Below are 18,843 nucleotides of genomic sequence, written 5' to 3'. Positions count from 1 at the left end.
TATCTATGCACCAACTTTAGGGGGAGTGTCGGTAAATTAGGAAACTATGAGCTGTGGAATAGTTGTATGGCTGTATGACCGGATATTAGGAGATAGAGAATCCGGATATTAGGAGAGGATATTTGACTTTGTATTGTGTCTCTGTTTTAGGGATTAGATTAGACCTCACCAAGTCTATATAATCCCTGTACAATTTTTCTGAAACTATGAAGGAATAAAAGAATTTTTATATCTTCCATTGCTTACAAATATGATTGCAGAAAAGTTCTTTCCTGGATCATGCTAAGCACGCTGCATGCTGTACCACACTCTTACCTTTCCTAAGATAGGAGCCATTCCCATTATGACTGAAGCCAAAGCAGAGCGAACATGTTGAGAAGAATCTGTTGATAGTTCCTGCATGGTTTGTCACAAGACAGTGAGAGTTGGAAGTGAAGCTCACCTAATTGGCAGGTAAGAAAATTAGCAAATTAAGAACTTCTGATTAGCATTTCACCTTAACGCAAGGAAGAATATGCTGAATTGCAATGTCTGGACTTAAAATCCGGCAAAATTTTGTCACTCTGCCAGCAGATGCTATACGCACTTCGGCCTCGTTATCGCGAAGCAATCGCACATATGCAGGGACCAAGTCAGTCCTTTGGATAAAACAATTAATCATACATTCAATATACAATCTAGGGAACAACACATAATCATTACACAAGCAGATACGGAAATCTGGCTTAGCCAAAGAAAAGATGGTTCTAATTATGTGGCAAAACATGAAAGATTATAGTTTTCTGCTCTTAATTATACTAAAAATAAGTCTGAATTTAGACAGATTTATTACCTCGTAGGTTCAGGCCCCACAGCTTCACAAAGCTCATACAATTGATTTGCAACCATGTAACGAACACGCCAAGACTTATCCTATTCAGATATAACAAATACAAGCTTACAAAATTAGCAAAACGAGTATCAGATTATCTGATTGAATGCATTGAACAAGACTCAGATTATTGAGTCACTGCAAATTCCTAATATTTGTTTCTATTGCAGTTATCCATACCCCTGCTTCTGAAAATATTTCTAACATATGTAATATAAAGCCCAATCTACATTCAAGCTACTTACGCAAAGTGTTCAAGCAAAAATACTAAATATTAAAATGAGTGAATTCATTGCCTAGTACTTACATTATACCTATTACCTGAGTTTTCACACAAGATTCCGCTGTCTAGTAAAATTCCTTAAAACAGCTACGTGATATTGTATATGACCAAGAAAGTATGTAACAGTTGGACACAACATGGACAGACCTATCTTCAACAAGGAATTTGCAAGAAGTTATGCATGGTAACCAAGAATCTACATAGATTTTTTTTTTTTTAATTAAAGGTCCAAGGAAAGAATATTTTATGAAGATTCTTGACCAACATTTATTAATATTGTAGAGTTTAACAGCAAAAATGATCTATATTGGCTCACAGACCTGCGAAAAGGTAACAATAACTGGGAGGATATGTGTGACACAATCTTGGGGTTCCAACAACTTTCCAAGAGCTGCACAATTTTCAACAGCCAGCAATCTAACAGAATCTTGCTCTGGTGATGAAAAAAATAATGAAAACATAAGAGGTCCTTGCTAATTATATTGCAGTAAGATATCAAAACACATGCACTTCCTGAATTACTATGGGCCACATAAGAATATATCAGGCAATGATAACCCAATAATTGCAAATAATCTGAAAGTATCGGTAGACATTAAACAGAATTAATTGAAAACAATAAAAAATAGATGGTCATCAACATTCATATGAACCCACGCTAAACCCTTACCATCTTGTGTAAGATCATCAAACATTGACATAATATCTGTCTTCAAATGAGCAGGCTCAACAGTCGCTGCAAATTTCCCCAAATTTGTGGCAGCAGACCTCCTAACCATAGGCATGTCATCTGTACACAATTGGGTGTATATTGATCGCAGCTCTGTTTTCAGCGCCTCCGGTGCACCGGGATATGCAATGTGAAAAAGCCCACATGCAGAAACTCGAGCAGTAAACCATTCACCAGCAGCCAATCTCTGAAAATAGGACGTTGAATCATGAGTTAATAAAGAATTAATGAGTGGATCGTGTTACTTGTGCAAGGGTACATTGCAAATAAATTGTGAACTTCAAGATACTCATATCATGCATGACCAAAGTTATTCTAGCTTTCCAATTCAACTATTCTCAAATGATATCTTCTAAATATACCCCTTCCTCAACCATGATGAAAACTAAAAAATCCTTCCATCTCTTCGAAGAAAACGATGTTAAAAAGTACACATTAAATAAATGTAAAAACGAGTTTTCTGACCTTTACAAGAGGAATAAACCAATCAACCAAGTCAGTCTCCCTCATTTGAGATCCAATTCTACACAAAGATTCTACAGCTTTATCCCTCACACAGGTTTCTTCAACAGTGCATAGGGTCTCCAAAGGCGGAAGCAAAACATGGGCATGCTCCACTCCACCAACATATGGAATAAACACTCCCAGCTCTTCTGCCATTGCAAGGAGAACCTCGTCGTCATCGTCATTGTTTTCACTCAGAAACGGGATCAATTCCTTACGAGTACGCTCCTCCCCAAGAGCCCGTGCAATTGTTGATAGCCTCCGAATCGAGTTCAAGCGCAGCTGGATGTCGTCATTTTTCAGCTCATCAATGAGAACAGCTATTGGATAGAGCGGGTCGTCAACTGAAGACATCCTCACTCAAAATGTATCCCAGATCTTCAGAAAACATTAGGGTGAAAAACGTCAGAAGAACTGTTGCGTGTTGGTTACTACATATTGTCACATGTAATTCATCAATGCCCAGAAAAAAATGTCATCTGGAAAATAAATTATAAACTGGTAAACTAAATAAACAATCACATAAGAAAAGACTAGGCCTTCATTATAATCAAAAGGGGGAAAAAGGCAATGAAATAGAAACCAAACACAAAAAACTCATAAAAATTTTAGAACCATAATGATAAGATGATCCACACTTCATTGCTGAGAATGTGTTAGAAAAGCACGAAAACAAGATTATAGAACCCCTAAACCGTAAATTCGACCACAGTCTACAATATAATTCCACCACAGTCTACAATATAATTCCACGAATTTCCCTAAACGATATTATTACTACAATTTCCCAGGAAACAACGCAAACTAACTGAGAAAAGCCCTAGATCGGACCTCAAATATCAAACTAGCCCAAAATGACAATAGAAGAAGTACCAAGAACTGTATAAATTATTCCAAAATACATATTTATATATGTGCATTTGGGAGCAGATAAATCGTGAATAAAAAAATTAGTATTTAAATTGCCGTATTTATATAGGATCTAAGAAGATTCAGAAACAATAGTAGAACACCTCATTAATTAGCTCATTTGAATTGAATTCTTCTCCAAATTCTGTGATTAGAATGCATGACGAAAACAGAAACACGCACCAAAAATGAAGTGTAATTTCGCCTTGCTTTCCTCAACTTTCTCGGCAACCAAACAGAATGCAAGAATTGAATATTGCCCAATCGATTAACCACTGTAAAGAGAGAAATTGTAAAAGAAATTTCACATTTCCTGCGACGAAATGAATTTAATTATATTATATTAATTAAGAAAAGAAAAGAAAAGTGAGAAATGGAAGCGGTCTTACCGATCTCAGTGCCTTTGTCTTCCCGCCGGCTGTCTCTGTTTACGAGAGTGTAAGTCTTGTCGTATTACACGTTTGCAAACCCAATTAGGCCCACAAGAATAATACGAATGAACAAGGCCTTCTAGCCCGTGGGCTTCTTTTGGGCTTGGAAGATGTTCGGTGGTGACGAAAAGGTAGAGAAAAGAAGGGTGAGTGTATAACCTAATCTTACGTATTAGGTTAAAATATAGAACATCATTCAGATTATTTTTCAAATAGGAAAAAAAAAAAGTAAAATCATTATAATAATCAATCATTATGTAATTTTTTAGTCCTAAAATATTTTAAAAAATCATAATATTTCAATTCCACTTTTTTATTTATGAAAAGGAAAAGAGAAAAATTAAAAAGTGTGTTTTGTTTTGTGCAGCATTATGGAAGAAATAAGTGTGAATATAAATCTTATAGTATTTAACAAAGGGCACAAATATTTTATTCTTTCTTGTTAGAGGAGCATTTTTCTACAATTTCCAGATAATGGAGAGGAGTGAAGGTGATACTTTTATCAGGAGAAATTGGAAAGGATGAGAATGAGTTGTTTTAGAAAGGTAAGCTATAGAAGTGGAGAGTATTGAGAAATAAGGTTTTTTAAAAATAAAATAAAATAAAATAAAACCTAGAAACCCATTGTTAATTCATGCAACTTGCAAGGCTGGAGGAGATGGAAGAGAGAAATGTTGTCACAAGAGAAGCAAATTGAAATTACTTTTTTTTTCCTCACTTTCAAATTAGTTAACTTTTCGTCATTGAGCAAACCACTCGTAGAAAACTAACAAGGTCAGCACCGCGTACATTACTTGGTTAACCGATCCACTTAAGCAGTGGGTAGTTCAATGTTCGCTTGGTGTTTTGAAACTTACTTTAGAATTGAATTGCAGGTTTTTATAGCCTGAAAAACTACTAGAAATCAACGTTGTTGGTAGGACTGACAATATGTGTTATAACATGATTTTTTAAGGATTAGTGTCAAAACAATTAGTCACAGATTATTTTAGTGCCAACCCAAAAGTGACCTGTAACAAAATGGTTGTATTAATGCCAATCTGCGTAACACTAAATTTACATGCTCAATTATTCTATTATTTTAAAAATATATTTATTTTCTAGTTTTGATTGATGTGTTTTGAATGTTTAGACCTTAATTGTTGTTATGGTATGGAATTGGTTTAATTTTTAGAACATGTGTTTTATGTTATTTTTATATGATTTTAGTACATAAATTGTATATTTAAAGTAAAAAATTGCAGGTCATTGACAAGTTGCAGATTAATTTCAGGTTGAGCATGTTACGGGTTGATCGTTGGTTGTATTTCATAAAGGTTACATATTTATGCGGATCGTGTTAGTGTCAACTCGTATTATGGTGGGTCATATTAGAGTCGTGATTTCTCTACTCACTTGTGTCACAAGTCGTATTAAAATTAAAGTCATTTCTATAAATATTAACTCTCAACCCAAACACAAATTACTACCCTTGGTTGCTGGTCAATAAACCAACCGATTTTTCCATTCAGTTCTTCACTCTTAAAAAGTGATGTGGCCAGTTCAGCTACCAAATTGATAAAAACCGACGTTTTGCACCAAAGTATAATCGTAGAATATAAACCTCACATTAAATCGTAATATAAAAGCATGGAGAACGCAAAATTTTATAACTGACATCCCCTATATAAGTAAATAAATAAGATAAAAATTATTAAAATACTTTTTTTTTTTCTTTTCTATCGTATCAAATTATTCGTATTACGTCCATTATTTTTCTTCCTTTCCTTCTTACAAAATACTTTTACGTGACATTTCAGTTTGGTTTATCAGTGTCTTTTCCATTCTTTTCAAGTCATTAATGCTTTAACAACCAACCTATTTGTGGCTAGTTGATTATTGCAAAAATTCTTAGCCACTAGATCGTCAAGTTTTTTTTATTGAGTTTAACTTTAGTCCATTGATACATACACAATCTTTCCACTTCAGTGGGGCATACCCTTTTTTGAGAAAATAATAACATGAAAAATATGTATCACAATCAATATTTTTCAAGAGCTATGGAAAAAAAAAAGAAACTAATAAGACATATTACAATAGGTGATAATGAGTGTTCACCTTTTGATCAAAAATTTATTTCTCAATTTATATTAGATAAAAGGTTAAAAAACTAAAAGAGTAAAGTGATATGAAGTGAGGGCATACATATAAGTAAAAAAAAAAAAAATTTGAGTAGGTGGCTTAAGAATAAAATTACGAAATTTTCAACTACTTAGAAGTAATAAATTGAGTGGGACTGATACCGGCCTACATCTTAATTCACACGTATTAATGTAATTTAAGTCAAAATAAATAAACTGTACAAAATTTGCTAGCAGAAAATATCTGTCGTGATTTTGCTGGGATCTACAAATTCTTGGTATCTAGAAAGTTCAGTTTCAATTCTTCTCGTTCGTCACACATTCCATGAATGATATTTTGAAGTCATATTAGGAGGCCACAATGTGACCATTAAATATCGGCCAATAAGAAGCAGTATAAGGGCCAGTTTCCATCCGCTGGGAATGTGTCCCCATATCATCATTTTTCCAGTTTTTGCCTTCAAAGTTCAAATTAATGGCCCACGCACACAATGTCCTTCTCTTCTCGTTCTTACTGTAATTCTAGCTGGGGAAATTGGGAAAGTGAAGCAGAAAAGGTCTTTCCAAATATTAGTACTGTGCGACTTTCTTAGCATTTTCTTAAATTATTATTTTCACACGGTTAAGACTCGTTTAGTTTCGTAGATTTACACCGGATAGTTTTATTTTCACACGGTTAAGACTCGTTTAGTTTCGTAGATTTACACCGGATGATTTGTGTTGACGGTTGGATTTCGTCAACAATAAACTCGCCGGATTACCTTGGGGTTACCCTTTAGATTATCGGCTTGTGGGTTTATTGAAAGTGTGGATTCTAGTTTGATTTAAGTATTTTTGTGTTTGAATAAACTGTATGTAAATGAACAAGAAGAATTTTATAGTGGTTCACTCTATAAAATTAGAGCTACATCTACTGTGTATATTGTATTTCTTTTGTGGAGATTATAATTTACAATAAATGATATCTCTCTCTCTTGTTCTTTCTCCTCTGGAATCTCTGGGCCATTTTCCCTATTGGGGGTCATTTTTCTTTTATACTCGGTCTTCTTTCACTGTCTTGTTCTTTCTCCTCTGGAATCTCTGGGCCATTTTCCCTATTGGGGGTCCTTTTTCTTTTATACTCGGGCTTCTTTCACTGGGTGGGTTTCATTCGTAGGTAGGAACACTCAAGTGCTCTCCCTCTCTAGGCCTAGACATAGCCCACTAATTAGTACTGTTCACTCAACCAATTAGTCTTCTATTACGGCTCTATGACTCTCCGTAATGCTTTTCTGTCCCTTGGGGAGGGCGGTTTGTAAACTTACAATTAATGTTGTCAGACTTCTCTTACTTTTGCACGTAACCCGTCGTGTCTTAAAGGGACGTTCCCCTCGTCGTCAGCGCTGTTTAGCCTTTCTCGCCCTTTCTAGCGATCTTTTCTGTAGTCGAGGGACCTTGTCGTGTCAACCCAGGCGGAGTCAACCATCGACGCCTCATGGGGTCGTCGTCCTAATCATGGACTTCATCTTCGGGCTCTACAACTAATCTTGAGGGAAACGAAGCGTCGAGGGTTGAGTACTCGGCGGAAAGCAAGTATAGCCACGTGTCGTGGTGCCGTTGGTCCAGGTGTCCATCATATTTTTCCACACAACAGTTTGTATAAAAATTTAAATTTTATGAGAGAAATATTGTTGCAGAACTTTTTAAGTTTAAATTTTTGTGAGATATGCATTATTCGAACCATGGTACAAATTCAAGTTCCAAACAAGCTCTTAGATTGTCAAACAGATAGAAATTCTGTTTAGGCTTTAACTGAATTAGACCAATTCCATGACTTGAAACATCTCAGTAAACATGAGGATTAAATAACTGAATGGTAAAGCTTTTGAAAGAGAGGCAAACATTGTAAGAAAGTCAAGGGAGGAACCAACGAAATCCTTTCATGCTCGCCCCCTTGTTTTTTTTTTTTTTCCTCTGAACCTCTTTTGCTTCTATTCTATAAATATCTTCAAAGAGAGTATGCATGTATGTAAATGATGAAATTGACTGGAAAGTTTCTTCCTCTTTGTTTTTCATTTCTATCACATTTACTCACTTATATATGTGATTTTATATTCTATAATATCGGCATTTTTTAATGTCCCTGACACTGGGGATTTCCAAGTTTGGCTTTTCTCATAATCATAAAAACAAAGGGGAAAAAAAAAAAAAAAATATATATATATATATATATATATATGAGAGGAGAGATCCTCCAGGCCCTCTTCAATGGCTGTGCTCATCTTTGGGTTGGCAGAACTGCTGCCTGTAAACATATCAGTTAAATACATTTGTATTGGTAAAAACAAATAAACAAACAAACATTAGTATGTCAACTGGTCTTACTAATTGGTGATGAATGACCAAACATAGTGTTGGTTTCTTAAATGATTTTGGTGGGGAAGTGTATATTTAACGGATCGTGTATAATAAGAATTTTTATAAAATTTTGAGATACTTTATAGATTATATTATTTATACACGAATAAATTAATCAAAATTAATCTATTTACTTAGCGTACGATTAGGTCGATAACGTAAGTTCTTTGACCATAAACATTCTTTGTTGCAAGCTAGTTTAGAACACCCTAATATTTCTTGTCAATTCTTAGAATCTACGAAGACGTATGTGAGGGCACACCTGAAATAAAACGGAATTAATAAATAAACACAAGTTTTCTACGAACACCAACACATGCATGACGTGAAATTTGAGAGAAATTTTTTCCTTTCCACACATTCTATAATTCGGCCACCTATGCTAGGAAGAACAAAAATTGTGTTACCTAATTTTCTAGAATATCTTCTTTATAGAGTAGTAATTAGACTCGTAGAAGAAGTTTAATCTTTATCTCTAAGATAAAGCTTGATAATTATCTTCCACTTCTAATTTGGTTTTGAAACAAAATCCACTCTCCCTTATCCACATGATGGTCGACCACCACTAAGCGCATACTGCAGGTAGAGAATGAGACAAAATTCTGCATTTATCCTACATTTTAATTCTAACTTCTATTAGTCAGACTTGTAGAATAAGTTTAATCTTTATCTCTACGATAAAGCTTAATTATTATCTTCCACTTCTAATTTGGTTTTGAAACAAAATCCACTCTCCCTTATCCACATGATGGTCGGCCACCACTAAGCGCATACTGCAAGTAAAGAATGAGACAAAATTCTGCATTTATCCTACAGTCCAATTTTGACTCAAATTCAAATTCCAATTAAAGTCAAACTTAAATTAATTTGAATTTCAGATTGGACAACTTATCAAATAAGTCAATTGGATAACTTGGAGAGCAAGCAACTGACTTCTATAGGGATTCACACTGTGCTAGTGTTCACACTATGTGAACACCTTCACATGTGTGTTCTAAAATTTAAATTTAAATTTAAATAATCACATTATTTAATTTATAATTAATTCTCAATTAATTATTCTTGAGTGTTTTATTTTAAAATATCATAATTCTAAAATTCTCATTTTGCTTTTAGTGTCTTGTAGGATTACAAGGACGGCGCGGGGATTCATGAACCTATAATTTCAAACTCCAATAAAATTAATAATTAATTAAACTCTTTAATTAACTAATTAATTTCAAAAGTTACTCTACTATAAAATTGAAATTACACTCTTGTAATTATAGACAAAAATTACTTTTAAATTGTGAGGTGTTCATTTGATATAGTCATTACATATAGATCAATCCTCAATAAATAATTCATAATTAAAGTTAGATGAAATCCGTTAACCCCTCTAATTACATATTTATCCTTGAGTACTATTGATTCTCTAATGGACAATGATTCATAAAATAAATTTATGAATTGGAACTCCAACTGGTTCAAGTACCAAATCAACTTTTAAGAGAATTATTTATTTACTTCTTTCTCAAGAATGAATGGATTTCATATCGTATAATAACATTCCAGGCTACTTACTTCATCATGTCTCCAAAATACAAGAAATAGGATTCATGATCTCAGAATCCATACCAAGTAAATAAAAAATATATAAATCCACAAATATGAGTCTGCTAATAAATCATGATTAAAATCATTTATATAAGACAATCAGTAGACTCAATTAGAATTTTTTTACTTAGTGGAAATTGTTAGAAATTTATATTGTATCTATCCATGTTCCACATAATTTCATTATACGTAATACACTTATTCAATATCTCTTCATATTAACAGTGCAGATAACATTGTTCCATTTTGAATTAGAATTTTTTTACTTAGTGGAAATTGTTAGAAATTTATATTGTATCTATATCCATGTTCCACATAATTTCATTATACGTAATACACTTATTCAATATCTCTTCATATTAACAGTGCGGATAACATTGTTCCATTTTGAACGAGAATAACATATATTAGTAATGTTTTAGTTAAAGATTTTGAACTTTAATTAAATTCATTACAAAAATCATTTTGATTATCTTTAAATATTATCTTCTTGCATATAACACTTATATATAATGTTTAACGCCACATAAATAATCATGAAATTTTCAGTGATATTCATAAAATATTCAATAGTATATGCACATAAAATAAGAAATAAACTCTTTTATTAAATAAATAATAAATATCCTATTACATCACATGCTTTTAGGACATCATTCCTAATATATAGAGTCGAAACTATAATGTTGAGGAAACTGGATCCCGTTTTCGACTCGTGAATGGAAGGCGCCTTAGCAGGTTTGTCCAAAACCCGGCAACCTCTTTGGCATCTGATTGTTCCACGGGATCCTTAAAGTTTGCGTTCTGACTAAGCTCTTCAAATTCATCCACAAGGTTCTGAAGCCTAGCAACGAATTCAATCAGAAGCGAAGCAAATGTTGCTAAAGACAAGGAGCTTGCACTCTCATATACTTTTGATTCTTGTTCAATATTAGGCATGGCATTTGTGGAGAAGGATAACCTTGGCCATGATACTAACTGTTTCCTCATAACATTATCTGAGGACACCTCTGACATGGAAGGATCAAGGCCCGTGACTGAATTCTGGGCATCCCACATTTCACTGAGCGATGAAATCACCAAATTTTTGTTTTCATTCTCTTTGAGATCCATTAAACTCTCGGCATCAAAGTCCTTCGGCCGTTTCTCTCCTTGCCAGCTCTCATAATTGACAAGAATGTAAGAGTTCTGGTCAATCTTCATCTGCAAGTCTTCTGCTGCCTCGTGTACTTCAAGAAGTATGTCGTTAGAACTTAGTTTTTCCATCTTTTCAACTTTGCTTCCAAGGTCACGCAACACTTTAGCTCCCTCCGTACCAACCCGTTGAAGCTTGCTTTGGAACACATTTCTCTTTTCTGGCGGTGCCTGCAAACGTCACAATTGCAAGACATACATAATAAACTCTTCTTTCCTTAGATTATGAGAATGCCATGGGAACATAGACATACTTGTTTGTAGGAATATAGTTTTGATTGCCTTCTTCATGGCATTGGCATGCTAAGAACAAATTCTCTCATAACTCCTAAACGGATTTTCCAAATAATGTTTTGCATTCCACTATTACTACACCTTTACCAAACATAATCACTTATTCATCTCACTCAACAACTTAATGAACTCTTCTTTCACTAAAAACTCACTGTGATTGCACATGAGCACACGAAATCTACATAGTGGCGCATGTTACCTGGATCTCTGAGAGTATACATCCGTGCATCGCCATAACCATGAATGCACAATGCCTCAGTGCACCGCCAACTTTGACATAGTTTCTCCACGGATAGTTGAAGCTTTTATAAGGGCCGTGGGGTGGCTCCCATATTGCAAAGTCCAACTGCAGAAACACCAAGCAAGTTCGATGAATTGTTTCAGTTCCTACTTAAGGAATAGGCCTAGACACAAAATGGTAAGATCTACACACCAAGGATTCCTCTTGGCTTGAAGATTGAACCGCCGATCTATAGCCACTATATAATGGGTCATCAGAAGCTTGGTATGTGAGAATTTTTGACGGAATCCTCTCATATTCAACACACGCCAAATACCCCTTAACACAGCCTAAATAGAACTCAAATTACTCAGATCAAGCAATTCAACATCTTACACAAACATTTTTGCCTTTGAAGCAATTAAAACACGAATACCAATACATACACGGAACTCACCTTCCAAAGAAGCAGCAACACCCCGGAAATTTTTCACCACCAACTTGTGCAGATCTTCCCCTGACCATATGGGGAATATACATATATTTACAACCAAACATATCCCAGCACCAACTGCTATAAGCATCAACCGAAAAAATGCTGTTTGGAAAAAGGCCTTGCTAGCAGACATCAAGACTATACAGTATGTCAACAAGAACACACGAAATCCATATTCATATGGCTTCATTCTTGGGTGCAGTTTCGCATAACTAGCACAAAATCCTAAACATAATAAACAAAGGGAGGAAAAAAAAAAGTCAAAATTCAAACAAGCCCTTCAGCTGAAAAATAAAAATGTAAAAATTTTATTACTTTCGATAACCTGCTATGAAAATACTGATTACAACTATAACTTCCTCAAATTTCCCTGCCAATACAGAGATTTCCGCAATTCCCAAAGCCAATCCTCCAGCAGAAAATGTCCCCAAAGCTCGATTAAATCCTTTGTTAAGAGTAGCACCTAAAAAAAACATTAAAATTATTAGTTTTCTCTAAGAACACGGCAAGATCTGAATTGAAAAAACAAAAAGAACAAAAAATATTATAGTACCTACGCTGAATTCGAAAACAACAACGACAGTGAGGATTGCCCAGATGGCGTACTGGCTGACGTTTTTGAGAGGCTCTTTGAAGAAGATGACGAGGGAGACAAGAGCCAAGGACAAGCCCATTTTAATGGCGAACACGAATTTGCGAGGATCCGATCGGCCCATTTCGTACAACTCTACGAACATGTTATGCAAGTTGTTCCAGAGATTGGTGATCCCGTCGGACATGAATCGGAAGCACCAGAACTTGGCGGCTCCGTCACGGCCATCGGAGCTCTGAAGACCGAAATCCGAATAACCTTTTCTTGAGAGCAGTCGTTCTTTGCTTTTCTCGACGAAACTGTGCCTCAATGACCCCACCTTGGCCGCCATTTTTTTTTCTCAGAAGAAAAATGAAACTTTTTCAGGAGGAGAAAAGCAGAGGAGTTTGGGATTTGGTGACAATGAAGAGGATTTAATTTGTATGTAATTATTATTTTTTTTCTTTATTTAAGTGTTTGGAGATGATCAGCACGTTTAAGTATAACAGTGATTGCTTTCTTTATTTTATTTTATTTTTTTTAGAAAGTCGCTGCCTTTTTCTTTTTCGAAGTGTTCTGATTTCTGACAATTCACAAAAACTGGTAAGAGTAGCTTTCTGCCTTTCCATAAAGGAGAAGAGGAGGGAAAAGAAAAGGTCAAAAAAAAAAAGATAAAGGAAAGAGGAAAGAAAGTTGGAGGGAGAGTTAGAGAAACGACGTCGTATGAGGTTCTGGAGTTGGAGTGGGGAAAGTTTGAATGGTCGTAACAAAGGCGGATTCAAAGGTTGTTAAAAAAAAAAGCCCCACAAATCTTTAGTCAAAAGGGGAAAGAAAAATTGATGTCTGACGGCAGAACATTCATGCCCCCAGTAACCAAGTCATCACCCTACGCAATTACCCACAATTAATACAAATAAGGATGCCTACGACAATATCCTCTATATTTTATGAATGAAAGAAAACAATTAAAAGTGTCCTATTATTTTGCAAATTACATGAAAAACCTTCTATGCGTGGCGGAGTAGTTGAATTTTTTTTTTCTTTTTTCTTTTAAAATTTTTTTTTCCTGGCAGAAAAAATGAAGAAGAGTTCTTATAAAGACTGGTTTATTTTATAAAATTTTCTTTTTCAGTTCCCTTTTGAAATTTTGGCGGTTGATAAGCATTCAAGCAAAAAAAAAAAAGAAGAAGATAAAAGTAGGGTAGGAGAAATTAAATGATCACAAGGAAAGCCTGAAAGAGTGAGGGGACCCTTTTTTTTTTTTTTTTTTTTTTTTAATCTTATGTTTGATATTGTTAAAGAGGGAACTTTTGTCAAAATACATAAGCAACTTGTGCTACTCATGTCTTTTCATTTTTTTAGTTTGACACTTAAAAAAACATGAATGTTGAGCAGGCAGAATTACTGACCATACATATCCAAGTAAATATATTTTAATTAGCAAAAACAAACAAACAAACAAATATCAGTCTTACTAATTATAGGTGATGAATGCCCAATCTTTGAATCAAAAACTATAATGTTGGGCAAACTGAATCCGGTTTCCGACTCATGAATGGCAGGCACCTTAGCAGTCTTGTCCAAAACCCGGCAACATCTTTCGCATCCGATTGTTCCACGGGATCCTTAAAGTTTGCCTTATGACTAAGCTCCTCAAATTCATCCACAAGATTCTGAAGCCTCGCAACAAACTCGATCAGAAGCGAAGCAAATGTTGCTAAAGATAGGGAGCTTGCACTCTTGTATACTTTTGATTCTTGTTCAATATTAAGCATAGCATTTGTGGTGAAGGAAAGCTTAGGCCATGATAACGGGCATTTCCTCAATACATTGTCTGCGGACAATTCCTTAATGGAAGGGTCAAGCCCCATAACTGGATTCTGGTCGTCCCACATTTGACTAAGCGATGAAATCACCAAATTCTTGTTTTCGTTCTCTTTGAGGTCCATAAGATTCTCGGGATCGTCGAATTCCTTTGGCCGATTTTCCCCTTGCCAGCTTCCGTAATTGACAAGAATGTAAGAGTTGTTGTCAATTTTCATTTGCAACTCTTCTGCTGCCTCGTGTACTTCAACTAGTATGTCCTTAGAACTTAATTTTTCCATCTTCTCTACTTTGCTTCCAAGCTCACGTAGCACTTTTGCTCCTTCAGTACCTACCCTTTGAAGCTCGCTTCGGAAAACCTGTCTTTTCTCTGGTGGTGCCTACAAATGCAACCACAGTTTAAACACCTTCTAATGAAATAGATTGATAATAGGAAAGATATTATATGGGCATAGTTGTTTATGAGAATATCCACTTTTTCATGTAATTGGCATGTCATGAACACATTTTTTATTTTATTTTATTTTATTGTAAAGGATGTCATGAACAATTCTCTAATTAATGCTAAACAAAATTTTTCAAAATCCTATTTTTAAAAACTTTTCATCGCTATAATGAGAATATAGTTCTCTTTTTGTGAAGCTTTTGACTCTACCAAACAAGTCTTTACCAATAAAAAATTCATTGGTACAACCCCTATGATGACGAAAAGATTCGTTGCTATAAATGTTCTCGCTAAAATGGTCATTTATAGGAGTGATACTGAACATGTGAAGTCTGCCTTCCCTTAGGCAAATGAGTGGAATTGTGTATTGAGTAGATGATATATGCATAATTGGGCATGTTACCTGGATTTCTGAAAGTATACATCCGTGCATAGCCATGACCGTGAATGCGCAATGCCTTAGTGCCCCGCCAACTTTGATATAGTTTTTCCATGGATAGTTGAAGCCCTTGTAAGGGCCATGAGGTGGCTCCCATAATGCGAAGTCCAACTGCGAAATCGCCAATCGCGTTTCATGAACTAATTTAGCTCCTACTTGAGGAAAAGGACTAGAAGCACAAATGGTAAGATGAACTCACTAGAGTTTCCTCTTGGGTTGAAGATTGAACAGCTGATCTATAGCCACTGTATAACTGGTCATCAGAAGCTTGATATATGAGAATTTTTGAAGGAATCCTCTCATATTCAACACACTCCAAATATCCCTTAACACAACCTAAGCAAAAATAAAGTGACTCAGATCAAGTAATTAAAAAGAATAAGCATCTTCTCCAATGTTAATGTTCATGTCAATACTATATTTAGCATAGAAAAGTGTACTCCAATGTATAATGATATTTTAATGCTACATTTACTTTTTTTGTCATAAATTTGTAACCTTAGAACTTGTAAAGGAAATTTGTTTATTGAATTATTAAGTAAACTTCTTACTAACAAACAGAATCAAATATTACAATTTGACACAAGTACAACATTACATTGGATTGGAGGGTATTTTTCTGTCCAAATACCAAATTTTGATATTGGCACGGAGATTCTGCATTGCAATGAAAATGCTAGTATACAAATATTTTTAGCCTTTTAGGCACGTAAAACACCGCTACATACATAAAACTTACCTTCCAAAGAAACAGCAACACCCCTGAAATTTTTAACCACCAACTTGTGCAGATCTTCCCCTGCCCAAATGGGGAATATACATATACTTACAACCAAACAAATCCCAGCACCAACGGCAATAAGCATCAACCGGTATAATGCCGTTTGGAGAAAGGCTTTACTCGCAGACGTCAAGACTATACAGTATGTCAACAAGAACACACGAAACCCATATTCGTATGGCTTCATTGGCGGGTACTGTTTGGCATAGCTAGCGCAAAATCCTAAACATAACGTAAAAAGAAGATATGTCAAAATTTAAAAAAGCCTTCCTTTAAAAGAAAAAAAGAGTTTTTTTTTTTTTTTTTTTTTTTTTTTTTGCGAAATCATTTTTCAAGGAAAAAAAAGTCGTTTATGAATCCTTCATTTTTTTATAAATAATTAAATGGTCCTTTTTAAGTAATGAAGTTTTATTAAAACAAAAAAAAAAAAAACGCCCTTCAAGTTTTCTTTTTTTTGTTTTTTTGTTTCGATAGAAAAGCATTCAAAAATGCCCTTCAAGTTAATGAGTGATTTAAATGAGTAAGTTACATATGTTAAGTGAGTAGTGGCTAAGTTAGGAAATGCAGGATTTTAAGAATAACTTTTCATTAGATAGAGTCATAGTTATAATCTTCAGTAATTGAGTGGGGTTACAATTGAATGTTATAAAAAAAAAAAGGAGAAAATTAGTGAACTTATTTTTATGAGTATATGGGTCTTAATTTTTATTTTTTGCTCATAATTAATACTCTTTTAACAAATATAGTTATCTGACTAAAAAAATATTAATCATGAATAAGGAATAAAAATCTAAATTCATACACTCAAAAGAAATATTTATCTATTTTTTCCTAAAAGAATTCGATAAGAAACTTGATTTCAAAACTTGAGCAGGGGCACAAGTGAAGATTATAAGAAAAATTTGGTAGCATAAAAGATCAAAATTTGAGTGGGGTACATGCCCCACTTAATTATAACTAAGTTTTTTTTTTCTTAATTTGAGTGAGATGACTTTTTTTTTTTTTTAACTTAAGGTGGTGGATTCAAACTCTACGCCTTATGGTGGAGTCTTAAAATGGAATTATCATTATGTTATGCCTGCAACCACTGAACTAGGAGATGAAGATGTAGTTAATTGTTAAATTACCATTAAATCCAAGTATGTAAAGTGAGTTACTAATATATTAATAAATTGGGAGCTTCTTTATAGAATTAGAAAAAATGAGTTATTGATAGTTCATTATTTTTTTGCATCATATATGCATTAAAAAATGTTTATGCTGACATTACTGATAGGATAGGCCTACCAAAAAACTCCCTAATAATTTAGTTATCCCTTCCAGAAAGAAAAAAGGTTAGTTACCGTCTATTTGAGGTAAATCAATGTTAACGACAAGTACTGCTCAAAAAAGGAAAGAAACAGCGTTAAATCACTATCAAAGGGATGAAATGCGATTCCTTTTTATGTGCAAAATGAGAAAAATGAACGGATTAAATCACTTATCCAGATCTTTGCCTAGATCTCGTCCAATTTGGCAAAAAAATCAGTGAGAGATCTGACCACCTTCGATTTGGCACTACAGACCACCAGATCGCGAAAAAAGAGCACACGAAGAGAGCAGATCGAAAGAGAAGGAGAGATAAATGCAAATGATAAGTCCATCCATGGCCGGATCTGAAGAAAATTATAAGATAGCTAGGTACCTGTTCCCCGGATAAGGATAAAGCCTGGTCTTCTTTTTAATTAATTTCACGTAATTAATGCAAGGTTAAATGTATTCTTGTAAGTTATATATATATATATATATATAACCTGCTATGAATATACTGATCACAATTATAACTTCCTCAAATCTCCCTGCCAATATGGAGATTTCCGCAATTCCCAAAGCCAGCCCTCCAGCAGAAAATGTCCCCAACGCACGATTTAGTCCTTTGCTAAGAGTTGCACCTGCCAGAGGAAAATGAATTAAAAAAAAGGATTAAAACAATAATTAGCCTTCTCTAAGATCACATGAAAAAAAAAAAAAAAAATTTGAAAAAACCCAAAAAAGAGTAAAGAATACATGTTATATAGTACCTACGCTGAATTCAAAAATCAGAACGACAGTGAGAGTAGCCCAGATGGCGTACTGGTTAATGTCCTTGAGAGGCTCTTTGAAGAAGATGGCAAGAGAAACGATCGCCAATGCCAAGCCCACCTTTGCGGCGAACGCGACTTTGCGAGGATCTGATCGGCCCATTTCGTATAATTGTACGAGTGTTTTGTGCAAGTTGTTCCAGAAATTTGCGATCCCGTCGGACATGGATCGGAAGCATCGGAACTCATTGGCGCTTCCGTCGCGGTCGTCGGAGCTGCCGGCGATGGGAAGACTGAAGTCCGAGAAAACCTTCCTCGGGAGGAGCAGTCTTTCCTTGCTTTTCTTGGCGAAACATGGTTCCAATTTGGCTGACATTTTCGTCACCGGATTATAATAAGAAAAGTATTCCGGAATTTGTGGAGAAGAAAGAGAGAGGAGTTGGATATTGGGTGACGAAGAGAGTATGGAATTACAATTGCTTTATAGAAGTGGTGGTGGTGATGACGACGACCTCATTCGATGAGAAGGGACTAAATTATTGTGCTTTTAGGTGTATAAACAGACAAACACAGTATGGGAATAGAAAAGAGAGAGAGATGGAGAGGGAAACGACGTTGTATGAGTTCTGCAGGACCTACCTAGAGTGAGAATGTTTATGTGGAGTGGAGGGAGAGTTA

General features: G+C 34.8%; 3 protein-coding genes across 7 annotated transcripts in view; all 3 read right to left on the bottom strand.

Annotated features, from left to right (window-relative positions):
* LOC21391250 (serine/threonine-protein phosphatase 2A 65 kDa regulatory subunit A beta isoform) overlaps nucleotides 1-3,711 on the bottom strand; it is a 29,164-nt gene extending 25,453 nt beyond the window's left edge. Inside the window, exons 1-8 of one of the 3 annotated variants that reach the window (XM_024169743.1) lie at nucleotides 3,687-3,711; nucleotides 3,481-3,572; nucleotides 2,350-2,819; nucleotides 1,825-2,071; nucleotides 1,475-1,587; nucleotides 833-912; nucleotides 497-638; nucleotides 316-396 (exon numbers count right to left, since the gene is read on the bottom strand). In XM_024169743.1, coding sequence (XP_024025511.1) covers nucleotides 316-396; nucleotides 497-638; nucleotides 833-912; nucleotides 1,475-1,587; nucleotides 1,825-2,071; nucleotides 2,350-2,742 — 1,056 coding nt within the window. In that variant the 5' untranslated portion in view covers nucleotides 2,743-2,819; nucleotides 3,481-3,572; nucleotides 3,687-3,711. Of the gene's footprint in view, nucleotides 1-315; nucleotides 397-496; nucleotides 639-832; nucleotides 913-1,474; nucleotides 1,588-1,824; nucleotides 2,072-2,349; nucleotides 2,820-3,401; nucleotides 3,444-3,480; nucleotides 3,652-3,686 lie in introns of those variants that run through there. The other 2 variants (XM_010104534.2, XM_024169744.1) reach the window with 2 other exon arrangements.
* A 6,738-nt stretch (nucleotides 3,712-10,449) lies between these two features.
* LOC21391249 (aluminum-activated malate transporter 4) lies at nucleotides 10,450-12,984 on the bottom strand. Of its 2 annotated transcripts, none has more exons than XM_010104533.2 (6): nucleotides 12,599-12,984; nucleotides 12,371-12,508; nucleotides 12,007-12,270; nucleotides 11,763-11,899; nucleotides 11,529-11,675; nucleotides 10,450-11,206 (listed from the first exon to the last, which is right to left on the bottom strand). In XM_010104533.2, the coding sequence occupies exons 1-6, from the start codon at nucleotides 12,966-12,968 to the stop codon at nucleotides 10,520-10,522; spliced, it is 1,743 nt and encodes a 580-aa protein (XP_010102835.1). In that variant the 5' UTR covers nucleotides 12,969-12,984; the 3' UTR covers nucleotides 10,450-10,519. The 2 variants fall into 2 exon arrangements, with proteins under 2 accessions (XP_010102835.1, XP_024025517.1); XM_024169749.1 differs by having other exon boundaries at nucleotides 10,453-11,206; nucleotides 12,603-12,667.
* A 445-nt stretch (nucleotides 12,985-13,429) lies between these two features.
* Nucleotides 13,430-18,622, bottom strand: LOC21391248 (aluminum-activated malate transporter 4). Of its 2 annotated transcripts, XM_024169748.1 has the most exons (7): nucleotides 18,166-18,622; nucleotides 17,899-18,036; nucleotides 16,064-16,327; nucleotides 15,524-15,660; nucleotides 15,289-15,435; nucleotides 14,092-14,820; nucleotides 13,430-13,502 (listed from the first exon to the last, which is right to left on the bottom strand). In XM_024169748.1, the coding sequence occupies exons 1-6, from the start codon at nucleotides 18,539-18,541 to the stop codon at nucleotides 14,131-14,133; spliced, it is 1,752 nt and encodes a 583-aa protein (XP_024025516.1). In that variant the 5' UTR covers nucleotides 18,542-18,622; the 3' UTR covers nucleotides 13,430-13,502; nucleotides 14,092-14,130. The 2 variants fall into 2 exon arrangements, with proteins under 2 accessions (XP_024025516.1, XP_010102834.1); XM_010104532.2 differs by lacking the exon at nucleotides 13,430-13,502 and having other exon boundaries at nucleotides 14,034-14,820.
* Nucleotides 18,623-18,843: the final 221 nt, after the last annotated feature.

Source organism: Morus notabilis, unplaced genomic scaffold (assembly GCF_000414095.1).
Source record: "Morus notabilis unplaced genomic scaffold, ASM41409v2 Scaffold349, whole genome shotgun sequence".
Taxonomy (NCBI): Eukaryota; Viridiplantae; Streptophyta; class Magnoliopsida; order Rosales; family Moraceae; genus Morus; species Morus notabilis.
Note: the sequence above shows the minus strand (reverse complement) of the source record. Positions and strands in the feature narration are given on the sequence as shown.